The sequence below is a fragment of the Chamaea fasciata genome, unplaced genomic scaffold (assembly GCF_029207755.1).
Source record: "Chamaea fasciata isolate MVZ Bird 193981 ecotype frontalis unplaced genomic scaffold, bChaFas1.0.hap1 SCAF_9, whole genome shotgun sequence".
Classification (NCBI taxonomy): domain Eukaryota; kingdom Metazoa; phylum Chordata; class Aves; order Passeriformes; family Sylviidae; genus Chamaea; species Chamaea fasciata.
Genome location: NW_027094094.1, coordinates 20,335,923 through 20,356,324, shown reverse-complemented (window position 1 = coordinate 20,356,324; position 20,402 = coordinate 20,335,923). Strand labels below are relative to the sequence as shown.

The 20,402-nt window shown below is 44.7% G+C and overlaps 1 protein-coding gene across 1 annotated transcript in view; it reads left to right on the top strand.

The window, feature by feature from the left end:
* The window catches only part of SYNPO2L (synaptopodin 2 like), a 36,256-nt gene that overhangs the window by 4,118 nt on the left and 11,736 nt on the right, over positions 1 to 20,402 (top strand). The window contains exons 2-3 of the mRNA XM_066191418.1: positions 9,433 to 9,584; positions 12,049 to 12,713. Coding sequence (XP_066047515.1) covers positions 9,433 to 9,584; positions 12,049 to 12,713 — 817 coding nt within the window. The remainder of the gene's footprint in view (positions 1 to 9,432; positions 9,585 to 12,048; positions 12,714 to 20,402) is intronic.

The following is a 20,402-nucleotide window of genomic DNA, read 5'->3' as shown; positions in this document are numbered from 1 at the left end:
TTGCCTACAAGAGCACATACTGACTCTTTTGTTCCACCAAAACAATAATTTGCGGTGTCCAGGTGCTAAAACTGCCTAATGGGAATCTGAAGGCTACCATACTGATGTGTATTTGAAAGGCATACCATTAATAATCTATCTCATAAAAATTTACTGTACTATAAGAGTAGAGAGTGAGACCAAAAAATAAACACAAGAAAGCTTTTAAGTGTCTGGGGAGCCTTCAGTGAGAAAGAATAGAGGATTTTTCAGTGAGGATTGTATTAAAGTATCACACTGTAATGAGTAAGCTGAAAGAAAGGCAGACATTGATATGCTCAGCAGGCAGATACACAGCACAATCAAACATCAACAGAGGACGTGAATCATTCTGCAGAAATTAGAAAGGATGGGAATACTGAGAACTAGAGAAACAAAGAGGGAAATAAAGACTAAAGAACCCAAAAAGCAAAGGACAGTCTTCATTTTGTTCTAAGTGACAGCAATGTCCTTTTAAGTGAGATCAGTTGAACTGCTCTGGATTCATATTGGCTTATTGTGATTCCTGATGAATCTTTTACCTCTTACCTCATGAAGCAGATAAGCTCTAGTGGGAGTTTACACTATGCCTCAACAAAATAAAGCTGATTTGGTCTAGCTCAGTAGCTGTGGTGCAAACGACAACATAACACAAGAAATCTTTGACCAGAAACAGTCATCAGGGAAGAAAGAGAACAAGCATAAACACAAAAAGCAAAAAGGATCCATAGATGGCAAGATTTTTATTTTAGAAAGGCTGAGGGAAAGTACATGGTCCTCAGATGTAGCTGTAACTGATGAGAAGGTTTACCCATTCTGAAAAGAGAATAAGAGAGAACAATACCATCAGGTTCCTGGAGGATTTCTTTGCAGTAAGGATATGTCCATCAAATGCTTTTGAAACAAAACAAAATGCAAAATAGCTAGTCTGAGAAAAGTTGTAAGCACTAATGCCATTAATCAACCAAAGTAGAAACCTATCATGAAATTATATAATGGAAATAATTTTTTAAAATTTTTTAAAAAGCAAGGAAGGCACTTCTACCTCCAGCACAAGTGCAAGTAATACTGACAAAATAGAGGCAACTGAGTCTTTACGGCTGGTACTGATAGTAGAGGCAAAGGACCTGGGCTTATTAGTGCATCACCAATAATAAGCCAACAAAATTATGAATCTCTGAAAAAAAAAAAGGCAAAGATAAACAAATGAGCCTCAGGTAGACATGTCTAAGAGAGCTAGGATGGCATTGATATTACTGTCTAATGCACAAGGGGGAAATCACTGGAAATACCATACTTACAGAATCAGCCCCTTTCAAGGAAAATAAATGTAAGGTAGAGCAGCCATTGAAAAGGAGGGGAGGAGAGAAGACTTCTTTCACCTAGCAAAATATTGAAAGAGGTGACTGCAATCTACAAATAGATGTTGAGCAAACACCAGCAATACGATTCAAATATAAGTGACAGCATTGACAGCACAGAACAACTAGCCAGGGAGGTTCAGCAGTCACTTTCTAATCTAGAAAAAGAATTTAAAATCTTTTGATATTGAGTCAGTTTATGAACTGGAGTAAACAATGGGGCCTCTGAAAACTACAGAGGATTGGCCTTGGTAGCTCAAGAGACTCCTTTCAGTTGGCTGTTCTGTACAAATACTCTGCAGCAATGTCAGGGAATTGTTAGGGGAAGCAGTAACAAGGATTGTATTGGTTCTAAAACCAAAAATTGTTTTGTTTCTTAAGAACACTTCATCACAACCTCCTTTTTAGCTCTTTCCCACATATTCTCACTTTTTCCTGTATGGTTCTCTGCTGATAATTCAGTGTTTCTACTGTCTTCTCTGCAAGATATCTTTGCTGCCTGTTTGCCATGTCACTGCTCCCTGTGACACACAGTCTGGGTGCTCTGTGCCATTCTCCTTTGCTCATGTGATATTATTCCTGCTGGAGGTGCCACCTCTAACCCAGATAGGTCTGATGGCTTCCAGATTTGTGAGCACCTTCTCTTCCTCTCCCCTTTTCAGTGGGCAGCCTCTTCTTTATCTGTTTTCACGAAAGTTTACTGTCACACCTCAAAAAACACTGCTAGTCTGTAGCAGTCAGTAATGCTGGTTTTGGACTGCCTCAAGCTGCTTTGGGAGTGCTCCTGGACATGTTTTATGGCCTGTTGGCACTTAGGCAGGTGCTACACTTGGCTGCTAGTGAGGGAGCGCATGCTGTGGAAGCAGTGGAACTTTCCAAGGACCTGGAAGAATCTCTTGATGAGAAGTTGCAGTGAAACCATACGTGCTCCATCTCTACCTGGTGCATTAAATGTACCTGGGACCCTTCTCTGGCACTTACGCCAGCTGCTACAGAGTGTAATGAAGCCCAGCAATTAACATTTTCTACCCTTCCAAACAAAATGGCCACATGCCCACAGGCAGTGGCTCTGGAAATGGTCTGTTCTAGCTTCCAAACTGTGCCTGGGAATTGTTCTGGACAGCAATAGCTGATCTGAACCAAAGGTGTGCCAAGGATCATTTCAACAGTTTAATGCGAGAGTAGTTGCAGTCCAGAGCTCAGGTTCATTTGCTGACATTATTCAGCCTGATACTGGCTAGAACTACTGAATACATCTGTGGAGGCTGAGCCTGGTTTTTGATGTACATTCATACCTACAAGATGACTACAAAGATGTTGCAAAGCACAGGAAGCTCTCTGTACCTAAGTGCCCTAGATCCTTCAGGTGAATGGGGTACTTCTCTAATCCACACTTGTGACTGATCCTGTCCTTGCTGCCACGGAACAACGGTGCTTATCCTCCTCAGGCTATTGCTGGGAGGCTGCCTTTGGGTTAGTGAGTGCCGTCTTTTGGTGCAGTAACCCACTCTTGCAGTATTTATGAATGCTGTGTTCAATATTTTTTTGCAAACAAAAGTGACCCTCATTCTATCAAAATAATAGTAGATATGTCTTCTTCTAATTTGCCCTCTCTCAGCGTAAATACTGTGGAGGCATAATATACTTGAGATTGTTGCTGTTAAACAATTAGTGGCAGCTGAAAAGAGCCTTCTGTTTTGAGAAGGGTTTTTTTCAGGGCTTGCAAATGCTCACGGCCCCTTAGAGCATGGTAACAGCATGCAGTGCAAAGGCTGGGAACACCTTGTTCTGGAGGACTGAAGCCATGTCTCTGGATAATTCTGCCCTGCGTTCAAGGGTGTTTCCCTCCTTCTGTCTCAGTTCAGTGGCTGTACCTGTAAAAAGACATTTTGGTTGCTAGATTGGCTTATGAACTTCCATTCAGTTTAGATTATAAATTGTTTTTTATGGCACAGGAGCCAGGCTGAGCCTCTAGAAAAAGGACTTACATGGGACATGTATAAGCATGTTTTTTCTGAACATTTGTTGCTTTTCTCACAGCTCCTAAGTGTGGGACCTGGTACAATTATTTGAAAAATATATCTGCTCCTTCTGAATCCTTGCTTCATATAAAAAACACCTGATATTCTGCTGCTTACTCTATTGAGGGTAAAATGCTTATCAAGTACTTTTAGTATCTGTTGTAGTACATGTGGCATTATTCTTTGTCATCGATACTACATTTCAATCACTTTTCCACTAATCTACCATCAAGTAACAAATAGCTGTGGAGATAAAGCCTCTTTTTATCTACCTGGGGCCACCTCTAGCTAGAAACTTGCTCCCCACAATGACACCTGTGCTAAATTTTTTGCTTAGGAAAAGAAAGTGGATTGTTTGTGGTTGTTTTTCTCTTCCCTCTCTTGTATAACCACAACAAAAAACTCATTTTAAGGCACTTTGTTTCAGTAAGAGAAAACCAACAGGGAGAGAAAACCAGCAATCCCTGATTGTTTGTGTTTGTTTTATATCAACTTGTATCCCCTGGTACAAGTCAGAATTAAATCTAGTGCATCTAAGAATTTGATCTCTCCTTCCTGCACCAGTAGACTCCAGACAGTAACATATTTTACAGCAGCCTGACATGTACTTAACCAACTGACCAGCACTAGCATCCTCTTCCACTACCAGTTCTTGTTGCTAAACCCCTTGCCCAGAAGCCACCCAAGTCTGTCCTGCCATTTAAGATCCTTCTTTTCACCACTCTCCCTTGCTGTGTCCGTCCCACAAAGTATGTGTTCTCTCCCCTCCTTCTTTGTATAAAGACGCCCTAATTAAGCTTCACCATGGATGACCTGTAAAGTAGGTCTGCAGAGACACTGGACCTACTTTACCAAGAGGCAAGTTTTCTGGTGTCACCTCTTAAGAAGGAATACAATGTTTCATCAGGAAATTACTGGAATTAACTTCCTGTGTAATTGTAATGCTTTGTGTAATTATAACAGACATTCTCCTGTAAAGTAGCTTCCAATAAAAACATGGCATTGACGTGAGGATGTGATATTATTTGCTACTTAATAGATAAGACACAGGGGAAATATCTCACTAGATCTCTGTGTTCAGATGGGCAACTGAATAAGCAAAGACTGTTGGAAAATACCCTGGTTTCCAGGCTCCTGCCTTTTATGGTTCACAATCTGAGTGTTTCCTCTGAGGTCACACAAAAAATCATCCAGGTCTTCTGAATCCCGCTCTAGCCATCTACCCACTCAAGCCATCTCCTTGCTCTAGCCACAGGGATATCCTTCCTTACACAAAATAGAGTAAATCCTGGCCTTGAATGAAAACCGAACTGGCCCAATAACCAAAATGATATCAATACACATCTTCAGAAAGAAGAAGAGATTGAGGTGTTTGTTTCTGCTTTTGCATCTTGCAACTGCTCTCTTTGTGGTTCAGCTGAACAGGAAGTTCTAGAAGAGCAGACATGCCACATGCTGGCTGGCTCTTGGTTGATTCATTCCTTTTTGGTAATGCTTTATACCACAAAAAGTAATTTCTTACCTCTCCATGAGAACCTTGTGACAGGATAGCATTTCACATAAAGCTGGGAATGAAATTTAAACACTGCCAGGTTGTATGGAGTGTTGGACCCCATGGCATTGTAGCTTCTGGGGGAAGGGGACGGCTGTGTGTTGAGAGGTGCAGTCAGAGAGTGGAAGGGCATTGGGTGGGAAGATGAATTGTATTCAGTATAAAACTCTTACTTGGACTGAGGCTGCTAGGTTTCTGCTGGAAAGGTTGTAGGAGATTAGGGGAAGACCGATAATAAAATTTATTATACCTTATGGGTTGAACTCTCCCACCAACAGGAAGTGGGAGGTGGCTTGGGGAGGCAAGGGGAGAGGTGGACGACAGGAGCCTACACTACGAACCACTTCTATTTACCCACAGCCCACTTCATTCCAAAGAAGCTGTGCTGGCCAGCAGGGAGAGTGGTTGCAAAGTTTCAAGACAGGTTCCATGGGCTGTACAGAGGCAAGATGTGAAGCCACTGAGTTACTATCAGGATTACTCTATTTTTAGCATCCCAGCATGTGTTCAGCCCCCACATACCACTATCTAAATATAGTCCCTACTGAAGGACAGATGCTGCCAAGTTGCATCTGACCCCCTCCTCTCTTGCATTCTGTTCCTGAAAGCTAGGCTGAATTCCCCAAGACAAGTCAGCAGTCAGCATGTCCTTTTGTCTGCCTAGGGCTGTACAAGGAAACTTGTACTGTACTTTAAAGCCTGATCTCAACCCTGGCCCTCCTGACCTCTCCTAGCACTGACCTTCCTTTCAACACCTTTTCTTGTTCCTTTCCTCCTCAATTGTTCCTTGTGGGTTTTTTTCTGTCTCAGCTGCCTCTGTTCTTTCCCTTCTGTCTGATTGAACATGATCAATGGGAGGAAGCAGGCAAAGTAAGGAAAGAAAACATGTGTATGTGCATGTACATAGGTACTGCAGAGACCCGAACCTCTCTGACAAGAGACAAGAGCTCTCTTGTTGCTACAGATTTCCTGCTGAGAGGGCAGAGACACAATTTTCTGAGTAAATGTGTTCTAGTTTTTTGCACTGATTTATATCTCCAGTAGCATGAATCCATAAGATTCTGAAACTGGGGTTTCCTAAACCCATCTGAAATCTAAACAGGACATACCTTGACATGAGCGTGCCACAGGAGAGTGTGTCCACTGAGGCATGGAGTGGAAAGTCTAACAGTCAGTTACAAGAGGCTCACAGAATTTGTGGGGCTTCTCACACAGAAGGAGAGGTCAGTCCTCACCAGTATGTGCTAGAAGGTTGGACAGTGCAATCCCCCAGGGCCAGGTCTGGGCCAACCTTGACCACTTGTCAGTGTCTGTCAGTGCTGCTTCTCATTCGCACAGGAAAGCTCTCCAGGTATGTGTTACAGAAAGCAGAGAGGTTTTGTCTTTGAAACACCACTTTTCCAACTTTTCCCACCTCTTCAGAGCAGCTGTTGGGTGACACCTTCCAAGCTTTCTGCAGCTTAAGCAGAAGCTCCCTGTTAGTGACACTTCATGTGGCTCACTGGGTGCCCAGGAGAGGGCATCTTTGGCCACGGGGAGCAAGTGCCTGATCCTGAGGGCAGCCTGACCTTCAGGATGGGCAGGGAGCCTGGCTTTTGGACTGGGCAGCCACCCTGGCCTGAGGCTTCAAAGGCTCGGTGCTGCCCTCGCTGTACTCAGGATGAGCAGGTTATGGGTTGTTATTAAAGTCTCTACAGCACAGAGCTGGCAGTCATATAAAAACTGGCAGGCTTGTGTTGCTCTCTGTCCAGAGGCTCTGCAGCCTCCAACACACTGAGCCCTGCTGTCGTGGCTGTGGATTAAGTCCTGTCCTGTCCTTCTTTCTCTGCACAATCCTCTTCTGTGTTTAACCCCTTTGCCTTCCTCCCTGGCAAATGCAGTGGGGTAGGGGTTTGGCATAAAAAATGAAGCTGTGGATAGGTTAATTTCCCTCTGATCCCAGAAAGCAAATTCATAAACTTCCAGGGAGAGTTTATAAATCTGTGGAAGACTGAGCCAGACACATACTGTTTTCAGACTCTATAGGTCTCTTCCTGCACTGGAAGAAACCTGGTCCTGTTTTCCCAGAAAGGAATGGAGACATGGAAAAGTCCTCCCTGGATTGTAGAGCACTGAAGTACCAATAGTTGCTTTAGTGCATGTGCTTTCTGTGAGTCCAGTAAAATCTGAGCACAGACCAAACCAGACCCAGCATCCTCACTAACCATGAGAAAAATGCATTGCCTGCTCACAATTGTCAGACCACAAGGCCTACTTGAGTCCCACCTGCCTTGTCTGGTATAAAGGTACCTGAAACAGCATCAGGCAGTGTTGGGAGCACAGCCTGATCCTTCCTGCCTGGGAACCCCAAACAGTTGCCTTCAGAGACTTGCGGTACTGAGGGACTAGAGAATTGCTGGAAGTTTACTGTTGCTGTTCTGGCTGGTCACCAGCCTACATCCTTGGTTTCAGTGAGCAGGGAGGAATACCATGGGATGTGAGGAATGCTCTGAGCACCTGCTGACAGCCTTTAACCCCCAGTCCCCTCGCTTCACAACTGGGAGAGATACTCAGCAAGTATCTTCCCATTCCAGTGCTAAGCACCAAGTACTTGGCTATGGAGCAGCAGTTGGCCTTTTGGGGAATACTAGGAAACCCTCCTTTTAAACTCTTTTCAACTTCTTAACTCTTTTCATTAGCTGCTGTGTCAGTAGGCAGCACTGGAAAATGTGTCTTCTTTACTGTCTCAGTTAACAGCTGCATCTGGAGGAAATATCAGGAAGCAGCATTTCTACTGTAACAGAGGTTCTTCAGCAGTAGATCATTACAGACCTACACATGCTCATTCTGGGCTTATATTAACAAGGAGGGAGGTAAAGGACTGAAATGACAGAGGCTGACGGATGTGGCAGCTGGGATGAGCCAGTCCCTATTTTAAGCATGCAGGCAAAATTTGGGGTCAAGTTGGAAAGGCTACAGAGTGATAAAGTACCAGTGAGCACAAAAACAACTTGAAGCATAGCCCTCCTCTTTCCATCTTCTTCCCCAACACCTCTCAGTCCTGCTGACAGGCTGATCTGGGAGGAGTGTCGCTCTTGTCTGCTCAACACAGGCCAGCAGGGTCAAACCCAAAGCACTGACACACCCCATGGGTGCACGGGGCCTGGGCCCTAAGACCAGCCAATCATGCCATGGGACTTCCTTAGGACTCCAGCTCTCTCCTTTCCTGCTCCCCTGCTGCTCCTGCAAGAACAATGGCAGGCCAGCAATCCTCCCACATTCACTTCTGTTTCCTGAAGCCGCCATGGGAGTGTGGGCAAAGTAGCTTTATAAGGTTATAGAGGAGTCTGGTGGCTCAAGCAGCAAGGCTGTGAGATATGGGCAAAGGTGCCCTGTCGAGTATTACTTCTCTGCAGGGATCTGACACAGTCTGTTCACTGCACCCTCTGTTAAACAGTTCTGCACTGGTTTGGCTTCCATGTAACTGCAAAATCTGAAGATTATTTGAGAAGAATTTACAAATAGAGTGTAATACTACCTTGGTCCTGACTTGCTCTGACCCAGTGATTATACCTGGTTATTCTTTTGTGTGCAAAATGAGTATGTAATGGGTGCCAAGCTGTCCTACAAGACTATCCCCACTGCTTGCCTGTATAGGAGAGGTCTGTGGGTTTTGGCTGAGTGGGCATTTGGTTTGCATTCTCGCCCTAGGAGAAAGGCTAGGCTGAGTTGGTAAGAAGTTTAAATGGTGGATGGTGGAATGCAAGGGAGAGGAAACACTTGGTGCAAGATGGCCATGAGAGGCCATATCTAGGAGCTCGCCTGGAACCAGTGACTCCAGCTCCCTTCTCAGATATAGCAATGCATATCTTGCACACTCCTGTTAAGGCTAAAGATTTATTCCAAGTTTACACTTGTGTAACAGGACACCATATGGCCTGATGCTGATGTCCAGAAATACACTGACCAAAGCGACTGGAGCAGGAATGCTTAACAACAGAATATGCCTTGGAACCGCCACCTCTCCCCACTGTCAGCTTCCCTGAGGATGGTACTTGCAGGGCTCTGCATGAGTCAGGGATCATACCAAGGAAGTACAGTAGGGGCATGCAGAAGGACACATGTCACGTGCAGGCAGAGTCCATTCCCTCTCTGAAACACAGACTCCCTAACCAACTTAGGAGACAGGGAACAAGAGGAGAAGAGCACGTAGATAGTCTTGAGTCTTGCATCTGCACTAAAGAACTTGAACGAGGTTGGTGGTCAGGTCAGACCTATGCTCAGCAGAGTGATTCTTGGAATTAACAGGAATACAGAGACCAAAAGGCACACCCAGGACTCATCCAAGAGGGTTAGTTCTCCGCTCTGCCAGCACAGTAGTCTTAGGCCTTTTTCTATTCTGTGAGGAATGGTGCAATAGAAGGGCCAGCAAGAGACAAGCAACTGAACTAAATGGCTGCTGCTCTTCCCCTCATCCTTATCCTCTCTTCTGCTTTTTCAGATTCGAAAGAGAAGCAAAGCATGCCGTGGAGGCCTGTGGGAAAATGATGTTCTAGTATCTATCAATGGGAAGTCATGTGCTGGCCTGTCCCATGCTAATGCCATGCAGATCATCGATTCCTCCAATGGCATGCTCAACATCCGTGTGAAAAGGTAACCTGCTCCCAAGTGCCAGTGACTGCTGTGACAGTGCAGGCAGTAGAGTGGTTTCATCCAGGACAATAGCTGTCCACATCCAGCAGAAACAAGGCAGGCAGGAAACCTTTGGTTTCACCACACTGCAAGGTGTACCAGGAGGACTTACCCATGTCCTAACACGGCTAACACGTGGACATCTCAACGTTTTGCCCCATCTTACAGTGGGCTGTTGCAGTCCAACAGTCTGTATACTGACTCCCACAAAGATTAGAGGTGTGTGTCTAAGCCCCTTTTTATGGGAAGAAATATCTGTGCCAGTCTCTGGTTCAGGAAAATACTGGAGATCAGGCTCAAATTTATGGACAAAAAATAGTCCCAGTAACATTCCTCATCCTCCCTGTGCTAAGTTAACCCAGTGCGTCAGTCCGTGCTGGATGTAGCCCAAGCTATAAATGAATAATCCTATAAAGGTGAAGGCAGCAAAGCTGTGTGAGGTTCTAGCTAGTCCATTCTACTGCCTAAACAGAAGTCACCCTCAGAAAATCAGGCCCTGGTGAAGAGGGCTGGGAGATGTGATCTCCTACAGTCCTGAAAAGACAGATAGGGCACTGTGAGCAGTGGGGAGGGATAGCCACGCTGGTTGCTGTCATCTGTAAAGCAGGAGCAGAGGTGGGCAGTGCTCAGAGAAGGAAAGCCTGAGGATCTTCCCCTTGGCTTCTAAGAAAGTGCCAGTGCCTTCTGATGTGCTCACTCTATACCCTAGCTGTGATTGAGATGAGTAAGTTCTATACAAGGTGTCCAGAATAGCTCCTGGTCCCTTGCCAAGGCCTTATCTCACACCATTGGAGTCTATCTGCAGCCAACAGGTGCCTGGGCAAATTCTGTTCAGTTAAAATCAGCACACTTTGAATTAACAAAGTGACAAAGGCAGGCTTCTTGCAGCCGTCTGGATGGAGCCAACACTGGATGGTTTAGAAATAATGTAATCAGTTGGCTTCATTTGGAGGAGTGGAGAAGTCATTAAAAGTTGCTTTCTTGATCACATGTCTATTCCCACCTCATCTTTACCTTCCCAGAGAAAACACCAATCATTCCTGTTCAGAAAGGAGAGGTAGCTGGATGACTCTAGAGTATGTGTATTACAGAAAAAGAGGAAGGGAGTGACACTGACCTGACAGTACAGAACAAGAGAAACTGGCTTCCAAGCAGTTATAATTCTCAGTTACCTGGTCAAGTGTTTAAAGAAGAGGAGGGACTGTTCTGTTTCACTTGTGGAATGTTGAGGTTGCTCCCCAGTGAGATTTCATAATGGCTAAGAGTATTTAAAAAATGAACTGCCAGAGAAATTCTCCCACCCTTGGCTTCCACAAAAGTTTGCATTTGACATAAATATAAATTTTTCACAGTTTAGAACTGGGATCCAAGTCATGAGTTCCACAGCTTTACAGAGGCAATGCTGTCTGCCTGGCTTCATGGTATGCAGGTTCAGAAGGCAAATACTTAAGACTCCTTTATAGTTCTTATAAGCCCTGGTGAGTCTGACAAGAGAAGGAACAAGTTCCCAGCTCCATCTGTGTGGGCTGGAGTTAAACTGCCACTGAAATCCAGACTCCCTCTTGTGGAGAGGGAAGACAGAATGGACTCTTTTCCTGTCAGCACAGCCAATTCTCCTTCCCCCTGGAAGCCAGCAGTAGAGTTGACTGCCCCAGTCTGCCCGGCACCTACTCCCATCACCCTTCCAGATGTCTTAGAGGCTTGAAATTGCTATGTCTAAGCCAAAGGCAAATGCCACCATGGATTGGTCTGGCCAGCACGACTGCATATGCACCCAGTTAGTTAGCTTGTGAAGCAGTCCAGCTAAATATTAGAGTGGTCTCCTACCATCAGATACCATAGTCCTATCCCCAAAAACCACTTGGGCCTTTAAATCCCACGTATTTGCTATTTCGTCCCATGTAAAGGTCAGAGCAAATAAACAGCACTGACTTCTTGGGAGCCCAGTCTGAACTAAAGCAGTTTGGGGGTGTCAGGATCTGCAGATCTGACAGTCTCAGCTGCAGGAGCAGCTGGAGTGCAGTGTGATAGCTGAGCACCAGCCGTTCTCTGCAGACAAGCCGCAGGCTGAAGGGTAGGTCTCCCTGTCCTGGGGAATGCTTGCTGTGCAGGAATTCATCTCTCCTGGAGAAATGCTTGGGGAGCTGATTAAGCTTGGTAGATTTTTAATGGTTTTCGGGCATTCTGATTTTTGAGTGTTTAACACCTGATTTCCACAGAGCTGTGAGGCAGAAAATCAGAATGAGAGCATGTAGCTGATGTAGGGGACAAGTCTGTCCTTGGTGTCTACGCTTCAGGTGTCTGTACCACCTGAAAAACATCCATAACACTGTCCCAATCCATTAGTCCTCTCTCACGCCAGGGTTTCCTTCCAGTTTAGCTACACAAACCAAACCTCACTCACCACTCTTCCTTCTCCCCACAGGATAATTGGGGACCAGACTGGCCCGTGGCTCCAGCGTTCCCCTTCTCCAGGGCAGCGAGCGCTCTCTTCGCCATCCCTGCTCAGCCCCCCGGCACAGTTACTCACCTCTGAACCAGCAGGAGGAGCTCCAGCCACCACCACACAGCCCTCGCAGCCATGGAGGTCACAGAGGCACCTGGAGAGCCTCACGTCCCCACCGGACAGCGAGGCCTACTATGGCGAGACAGACAGCGATGCTGACAATGTGGCGCAGGAGAAGCACCGCCGGGCTCGCAAGAAGAGCCCACGCTCCCCGCCTGACAGCACCACCAGCAGGGCGGATGCCCCTCAGGACGAGGTGTCCCTGTCTGAACAGAGTGGCTACGAGAGCACGCCCGAGGCTGCTGCGCAGGGGGCAGCAGAGCTGGCCAGCTCCGGCGGGGTGGCCAAGAGGGAGATTGTCTGTCTGCCTGGCAGTCGCACAGACACTCCGTTCTCAGACAGCGAGGGACAGCTGCGGCCACCGTCAACGGAGGGACGGGAGCCTTCTCCGGAGGCAATGCTCCTGCCCCATGCCACCAAGGCTATCCGAGCGGAACGCCATCTCATCCCCATGGTGGGGCCAGTGGAACATCCCATTGATGAAGACCTAACCACCACGTATACAGAGAAAGCCAAGCAGGCCAGTAAGTCCTCTAAACTGCCATTCGCCCATGGCTTTTCCGTGTGCTGGATTCTCGTTCCAGAAGCCTGATTCCTACAAATTTCAAGTGGGTTAGCTCTTCTAGCTTACAAAGGAGCAGCAGTCAAATCAGACCTGCAGAGACCAGGGCTTCCTGCAGCAGCTTTGGCACTGGGGTCTACCTCACCTGAGAAAGAGATAAGAGATCTGGGGTCAGGGGTCTGAGAGTCACTCACAGAGGTTGCAGCCATTCAACCAGATGCTCTCTAGTACCTCTGTGTGCTGGGAAAAGGATGGATATTGTCGGTTTCTTCAACACTTTGGGCTAGTCAGGTGACATGATGAGGTCAGAAAAGATCTTGGAGGTTAAATTTCCCTGGCTTTCCAGAAATATTATGGCAGCTCAGTTTGCTCCTTAGCTACCTGTGTGTTAAGCACAGAACACTCACTTCAAGAGGCCCTCTGTTCAGTTCAGCTCTCCATGGACACAGAGGCTTGCAGTATTACACAATTAAGGATGATGAGAGATAATTTGCAGACAGCATAGCAACAAAAGAGTCTTGTCAGTAACTGATTAATTTCTCTCACCCTGTCCAGCTCGGGGGGGGGGGGGGGGGACTCTTCTACTTCAACCTTCCCTGCAGGCACTCACTCCAGCAAGGATGCCCATGTCTGGCAGCAGCTGATAAGTTCAGGTAGAATTTATAATTTTTTAGGCATTGGCAGTGGAGGGTTGCCAGCAAGGACAGGCAGGAGACGGTAAATCAGCTCCTGAAACAGTTCCTTGTAGTGCCATCCCTGATAGTCAAGATCTTTCCATGTGGAATAAAGTACTGAAAAATATAGTGTAGTATATGGGTGGTGGACCTGAAGTGACCTTAATTGTGACATCTTTCCTGGTTTCTGCTACACATGGAGTATTTCAAGCCCAGACATGAGGGCAGAACAAAGTATTGTCTGATTTCACAGTTGTGATCTATCCAGTAATATTAAAAACAAGGTAATCATAAACTTATTTTCATATATGTACCTCAGTGTGTAGTATAAGTGACTACTTTACATTTCTCTGAGCCTGGAAATAAAGCAGGTTTTAAAAAGTGACTTTATAAAAGTGACAGAATGAAAAACAGAGACACAGAAAAGTTACTAGACTGAATCAGAAAGAAAACATGTGGATTCCAACTTCTGATCCTCTGCTTCAAATGCTAGACATTTTATCCAGGACACATGATGCTGGAAAACAATTATTAAACCTCTCTTTTCCTTGGGCTAAATATTCTTTTATCTGTTCTGCCTAAGGTGTCTTGTAGAGGGAACTTTCAAACCTAGGTGCTTCCTTCAGACAGGACGCTGTCCTACTGCTCTTTCAATGTTAAGAGGGGAGGCTCAGTTGGGTCCCTTTTGTCTTGCTCTGCTGGGCAGTGCACTTGACCTGATGCCTTGTTCTACTTCTTCCTAATCTTTAGCTCTCATTTTCCTTAGGACAGGAAAGAAATCAGCAATTTCAGCCTCCCTAAAGATAAAGCTATTTTTTCCCCCTTTGAATAATGTACAAGCATGAGGTGAATGTTGAGAAAGGCATGTTCAGCTGCTCCCTGCCACCTGATAGTCCTAGCAGTAGAAGAGCAATTGCTTTACATCAAGGCTTATTTCCATGGACGGCATCAGTACAGAGGGATCCCAGAAAAGCTAGGTATTTAATTCAGGGCATTTCTGGTGGCAAGATAATATCCCATGGCAGGAGATGATGCAACAATATAGCCAGCTGGAGTTAGGGTTCCCAGAAGCACTGCAGACTCTCCTTAGAGAGCCAACAGCCCCTGCAGTGAGGTTTGGGCCTCTCTCATTCCAAAGTCTGTGCTCTATTTGCACACTGGTGTTGGCTCATTTTTTTCAACCTATGGGATAAGTCATCCCAGTTCTCCACAGGACACATGACTTGGATGTGCTTGCTTAAAACCTACTCAGAGCATTAGTGATGCCAACTACTGGGGCACTGTGGGGAGCCATACATTCCCCAAATGCAGGAGAACTTGCCCTACAAGTAAAAAACTTCAGTCTGCATCACTACCCAGTGGCTTCTATGCACCCTAGTGTTTTGCTTAGTGGGGTAAGAGAGCAGCTAGCAAACAGGGACTCTGCTATATTTTAAATGAACTATCGAACAGTCATGTTTGTGAACAGCCGGTATTTTGCTTAATGTGTAGAAACAAAACCGTGAATTTGTTTCCTTCCCACTAAAAATGTAAATTGTTCTTTTTAGAGAGGTGATTAATCCCTGGGGAAACTGGGGATCTTTCGGGCTTTGGTGTATCATCACTGTAAAGGGCTAAGCCAAGTCCCTTCCTGAGATGATCTATGTGCAACTGGTGCAGTGCAGAAAAAAAGGAAGAGATAGAAAGACAGAAAATACAAATAAAAAAATCTAAATCAGTTTTAGGAGATTAGCAGAAAGTGGGAGCTTGTGGCAAGGAGTATCAGACTATAGTTGTCACAAGTAAATGCAAGTGAGATTTTTTGGTTCCCCATGGGTTCTGCAGTGTCCTTCTCTTCTCACTCCACCTTTCAAGGTTTGGGATCCATCTGTAGCCAGGGTTGCTTCTTCTCAGCCACCTGAGCTCTCTGAGGTGCACTGTGTTTTCACCCCCATGCTAAATCATCTCAGAGGACAAAAGTCTCAGCCTTTCTCACAACTGGAAACAGGATAGACATACCAGGACATCAGTCTATTCCTAACTTGCTATCACACTGTGTCAGTGCAAGAAGTGCTTCAAAATATGTTAATTTAAACTTATCTGCTACACTATTTTTAGTTCCTAGGATTCAAGAGCCTCTCCATGTATGGTAGAGGAAGGGAGGGAAAACTGGGTGGGGAAATTTCCTCCTCTTCTTTATTTGGGCCTGGCTGCCTCTGCAGAGTCATCAAAGTTACTACATTCCATATCAGAAAAGGAAATCCTTCTTGTTTAAAGCGGATGTACAGCAGCATCACTTGAAAAGATAGGATACTTATAAATAAGTGGCCTATTCATTGGCAGGTCATAGAGATTACCTCTTCTAAGAGTGACTGCAGTCACATTTCTCTACTGGGAGGGTGAGTGCAGCAAGCCATTCTCAGCCTGTAACAACTGGTATAGGCCACAGGAGCTGTGAACAAGATGAAGTGTCTGAATGGCAGTTTGAAGTTATTGCACCACATTCTCTATTTGGCTTTCAGCTTTGACAGTTGTAACTCTAATGATCACAGTTATGTGACTGTTAAACTAACTTACTGTTTTTGTCATTCACTGCAGTCTAGGAGACCAGCAGGTTTAGGATAGTAGCCTACTACTACTGCATCCTACATGCCTTAAAGTAAAATAGAAAAGCATTCTGCTTAGATCAGGAGATTAAAATTAATTGCCTAAACTACTGATCTTACAGAAGTCTGTTCCTAGCAATGTGAAGCCGTGCTGAATCACCCTTGGCCCTTGCCACTCGATGAGCAGCCAGCCATTCGGAAAACAAGGACAACAGCTTCCATGGTTGAATCACAGATGGAGAGACTGATCTCATTTCAGCACGCATGAAACTGGAAATCACTTCCGCTTGGGAAATCAGTTTCCATACACTGCAGTAGCAGTCTAGTTGTGTTTGTTTAAGAAACCCCACTTAATAACTGTCATTCATCTTTGAATTCTGTGCCACTTGGAAGGCATTTGTTAAAGACTACAGTGAGATAAACCCCAGGCATCTAGAGGCCTCTTTCTCCACCTTTAGGCTTGAGTATGACATTTGATCTTATTCCTTCAGTTGATGTCCTTCTATGGAAAGCAGAGGTGATATTTTCAGGCTGATATATTAATGGGGCAGAAGCCAGACTATAAACTACTGCTGTCTGTCTCGGCTAGCATGGATGAATTTTTCCTTCTTTCTTGAGTCATCTCATAATTGTCACAAGTAAGTTGCCATCTTGCTCGGGTATTCTTACTGGAGACCTCCAGCATCATTCCCTCCAGCATCACTCTTGTCTAGCATTTCAGTGAGGATGTTGTGGGTTGCAGCACCGGCAGTAAGGCTGATAGAGCTCTGCTCTGCTCCACCTTTGTACCTCACTGCAGTCCTGCTGCCCCAGAGCCTGACAGAGACAAATTTAACTGAACATGTGTAAGCTCAAGATAAATCTAGCTGCAGATAATATTCTCTGGGATGGAAAAGATCTTTAGCATTTGAATATGTATGGAGGAAAACTATGTGATCCCTGAAATGAAAAGGTATATACTCTCCTTTGTCCTAATACTTCTACTATATGAGGTATCATTTGAAGCATCTTTTTTAAAACTATCAGTTTGTCAGACATTACTTCTATGTAATTACTGTCAGCACCGGGACTCTGACTCTGGGTCACAGTTCCTCAGACATGATCAGAGGTCATTCATCATCCTGCTGCTGGTGAAACAGCATCAGAGTTCGCTTCCAAGCTGACACTTCCACGGTCCTTGCAGAGCCCCAGTGAGTGATTTTTCAGACTATGTTGTCCCATATGTTAAGTTAACATAGCCTGGCCTTGCACATGCACTTCTACTCTGACACAGGATGTGTAAGGCTGATGAGGAACGATGGCACTGAACCAAAATTTTGCCAATAGTTCAGATGGGAAAGGTGATCAGAAGCAATAATCACACTGAAACAGCTATACACATAACCCCACGGACTGTCTTAACCAAACTGGTAGTTCTAGATTCCAGGATTTTGAGATCTGAGTTGAAAGAAATTGTAATGCAAACAGACCACAGGAATCCCTTTCCCCATCCAGTTGTTTCCATCAATTCTGAAAGTGATATGGGACAAGGTTGCTGACAAAATAGGGACAAGTCTGCTCAGGGACAGCACTGAAATTGTTCTGAGACAAAGTGGTGGTGATGGATGAGGGAGAGGCATAAAAGAGTGAGGCATAAAAGGACTTTGACAAGGAGCGATTAAACAACAGCACTACTCAAGAGAAATGAGAGAAAATTATAGCTAGGAAGGAGAAAGCTGACAACCTGGCAAATACTCGTTCAGTTTGACTTAAACCCATCACAGGAAGGGACATCAGTTTGTTGGGAAATGTGTAAAGCTTTACTGTCATCAGTCTCTACCACTTACATTGACTCAGAATCTCACTCTTTGCAGAAAGAAACAGGAGCAGAGATGGGGGCGAGTAGATTCAGCATATCTTGATACACTGACTCTACTGAAAGGACGAGGCTGAGTCAGCTTCTCTGTAGAGGTCAAATGTAAGGAATTAATGAAACTTGTATCAGAATGGTCCTCAGTCCTTGCCAAGTACCTTGGAATAATGAGAAGGGTATCAGGGAAAAAGACCAAGAATATACCTTTCTAGTAGACATAGGCTCTGATGATAAGGAAAAAAATCCTTTAGCTTCAATTAGCTGTATGAAGGAATTCTTTTGTGCATATTTGCAGAAAACAAAATGAGCAGTAAAATCAACATGGAATAATAAAAAGCAGAAAGAGTCTTTGATCTGCTCAGTAAGACAAGACTTCATGGCAGAAGGAATAATGTGAACACAGTATGTATTGGCTTCTATAAGATACCTGATACAGTTCCACATGACTTTTCCGATGTGAGAAATATGGAGACAGGACTAACGTAAGGTGACCGCACAATTGGCTAAGAATAGAACAGAAATCATAACTATTAATGGTTCATGATGTCAGATGAGCTAACTGGCTAAGTTGGTAGTAGTGCTTCACTGGGCTTCTGAATCTAACAGGACTACCTCTATATTTTCACCCACAGAGCTTTAAACACTAATGTCAATCAAAGGTCCTCTCCACCTCAATGTTGTATGACTGGCAAGGAGACTGATGATAAAAAATCCCGACCCTCTTCTCTTCTGTCAGTGGATCTTATCCTCTGGCTGCATCTAGACGGAACAAGCAGCATGTGCTGTGGAGCACACCACAGCCCCAAAACTGCTATTATTCAGATCTGGAACCTAGCTGAGACACCTTGCAGCTTTTCTCTGGTTTTTCTTCCCAGAGAAACCCAGGTGTGTGGGGGACACAGGGGAGGGAGGGGGGTTACCTGGACTGAGGAGCTCAAAGGTGTTCTCAGGTACACCACCATTGTCTTCCTATCTGCTTTTTCAGACGCTAATTCCTGCTAGTGAAGCTTTGTAAGTGTGGCTTGTTTCTCTTGGGTGTTGTACCTAGCAAGCAGTAACAGGAAAGTGCAATAACACCATTTTTAGTGGATGTCCTGTGGATTCAGTGGAGATTGCTGTGTATTAATTGGCAGATGACATAACACATGGAAGGTATACAATTGTCTTGTGAAAGGCTAGAATTTCTAATGTAGCAGGAGCTTGAATAGTTGCAGAAAAGGACTAAAATCCACTGACTAATGAGACTATATATGGCAAGTGCTAGAGGATTAATTAAGTCCATGTAGTGAGATGGTGAGCATATACTTGTCTGTATTACTGGAGTAGATTTTAGATAGACTGAAAGACAAAGACATGATCAATCAGTGGTATCCTGCTGTCAGACGTCAAGCAATTTTGGAAGCAGCAGAATTAGCAGATCCTGGCATCCTTTTAATTTATGTTTTGTATTTGCTATCTCATTCTCTCATGTCTAGTAAATGCAAATCTGTCTGATGTCTGTCTCTCACATTCAAAATGAGATGTGTGTGTGTGTGTGTGTGTGTATGTTCTTCAGTTTTTGATGGCTAATTAAGACAGCACTCAGGCTTCTTGCTTCCTGTGGTGTGGTCTCTCTCCTTTGTTGAGCCTCCTATTTCCACGTAAACTTGTAGGAGTATTGTATCTTTGTGACTTCTGACTGTTAAAATTAGCAAAAGGACTCAAAAGCTATTAGCATGAAATGGGTGAGATCAAAAGATGTGCAGCATTGACCACATAAATCTTTCATAGGAAATTGGGCTAAAACTGCAAAAGACAGATTCTCTAGTGCATTGAACAGGTGCTGTCCTGGCAAAAGAAAGTTCTCCTTTGGGAGAAGACTATGTAGGGAATATTCAGGGCCCAGGTGTGAGCTGTCAGCAGAGGAAAACCGGCCATGTGTGCTGCCTTTTGCACTGAGGACACTTTTCCATCCAGCTCAGAAAGAAAGGCAAACTGTCACCCACCTGGGAGATTTTTCTGAATGAACAAGCTATTCAAGTCTCCAGCAGGATACCATGAGACTAAGATGTTGCAGCCATTCACAATGATGTCTCTGCAACCCTCTCTGCCTAACAGAGCTCTCCAATAGCAGTATGGCTAAGAATGGTCAAAAATCTACAAAATGACTGGGCATGTTTTTTCCCCTGAGCTGTTACCTCACCTTCAGAAAAGCCTGGTTCTTTCTGTTTTTCTAAAACCAGGAGATTGCAGTGGGGCAGTGTCTCACTGGCACCCTTAAAATCACTAGCCATTTAAGAAGAAACACTGGTTTGACAAGTATTTTAACTGTTTAACCTCAGATACATGCTAAAGTGTTACAGATTTGAGTAGGACTGTAGCATTTGTCTGTGCCATCCTAAATTGGAGCTGAAGCCATATCTTTGTTTTATATTATGCACAGGTTATGTGATGGAAGTGTGCAAATATCCAAGAATGCCAAATATTTCCTATCCCAAAAGTTTTACCTTTACTTTGAAGTGAAAAAATATATACTCTTCTGCTTAACTGTTTGCAATTTA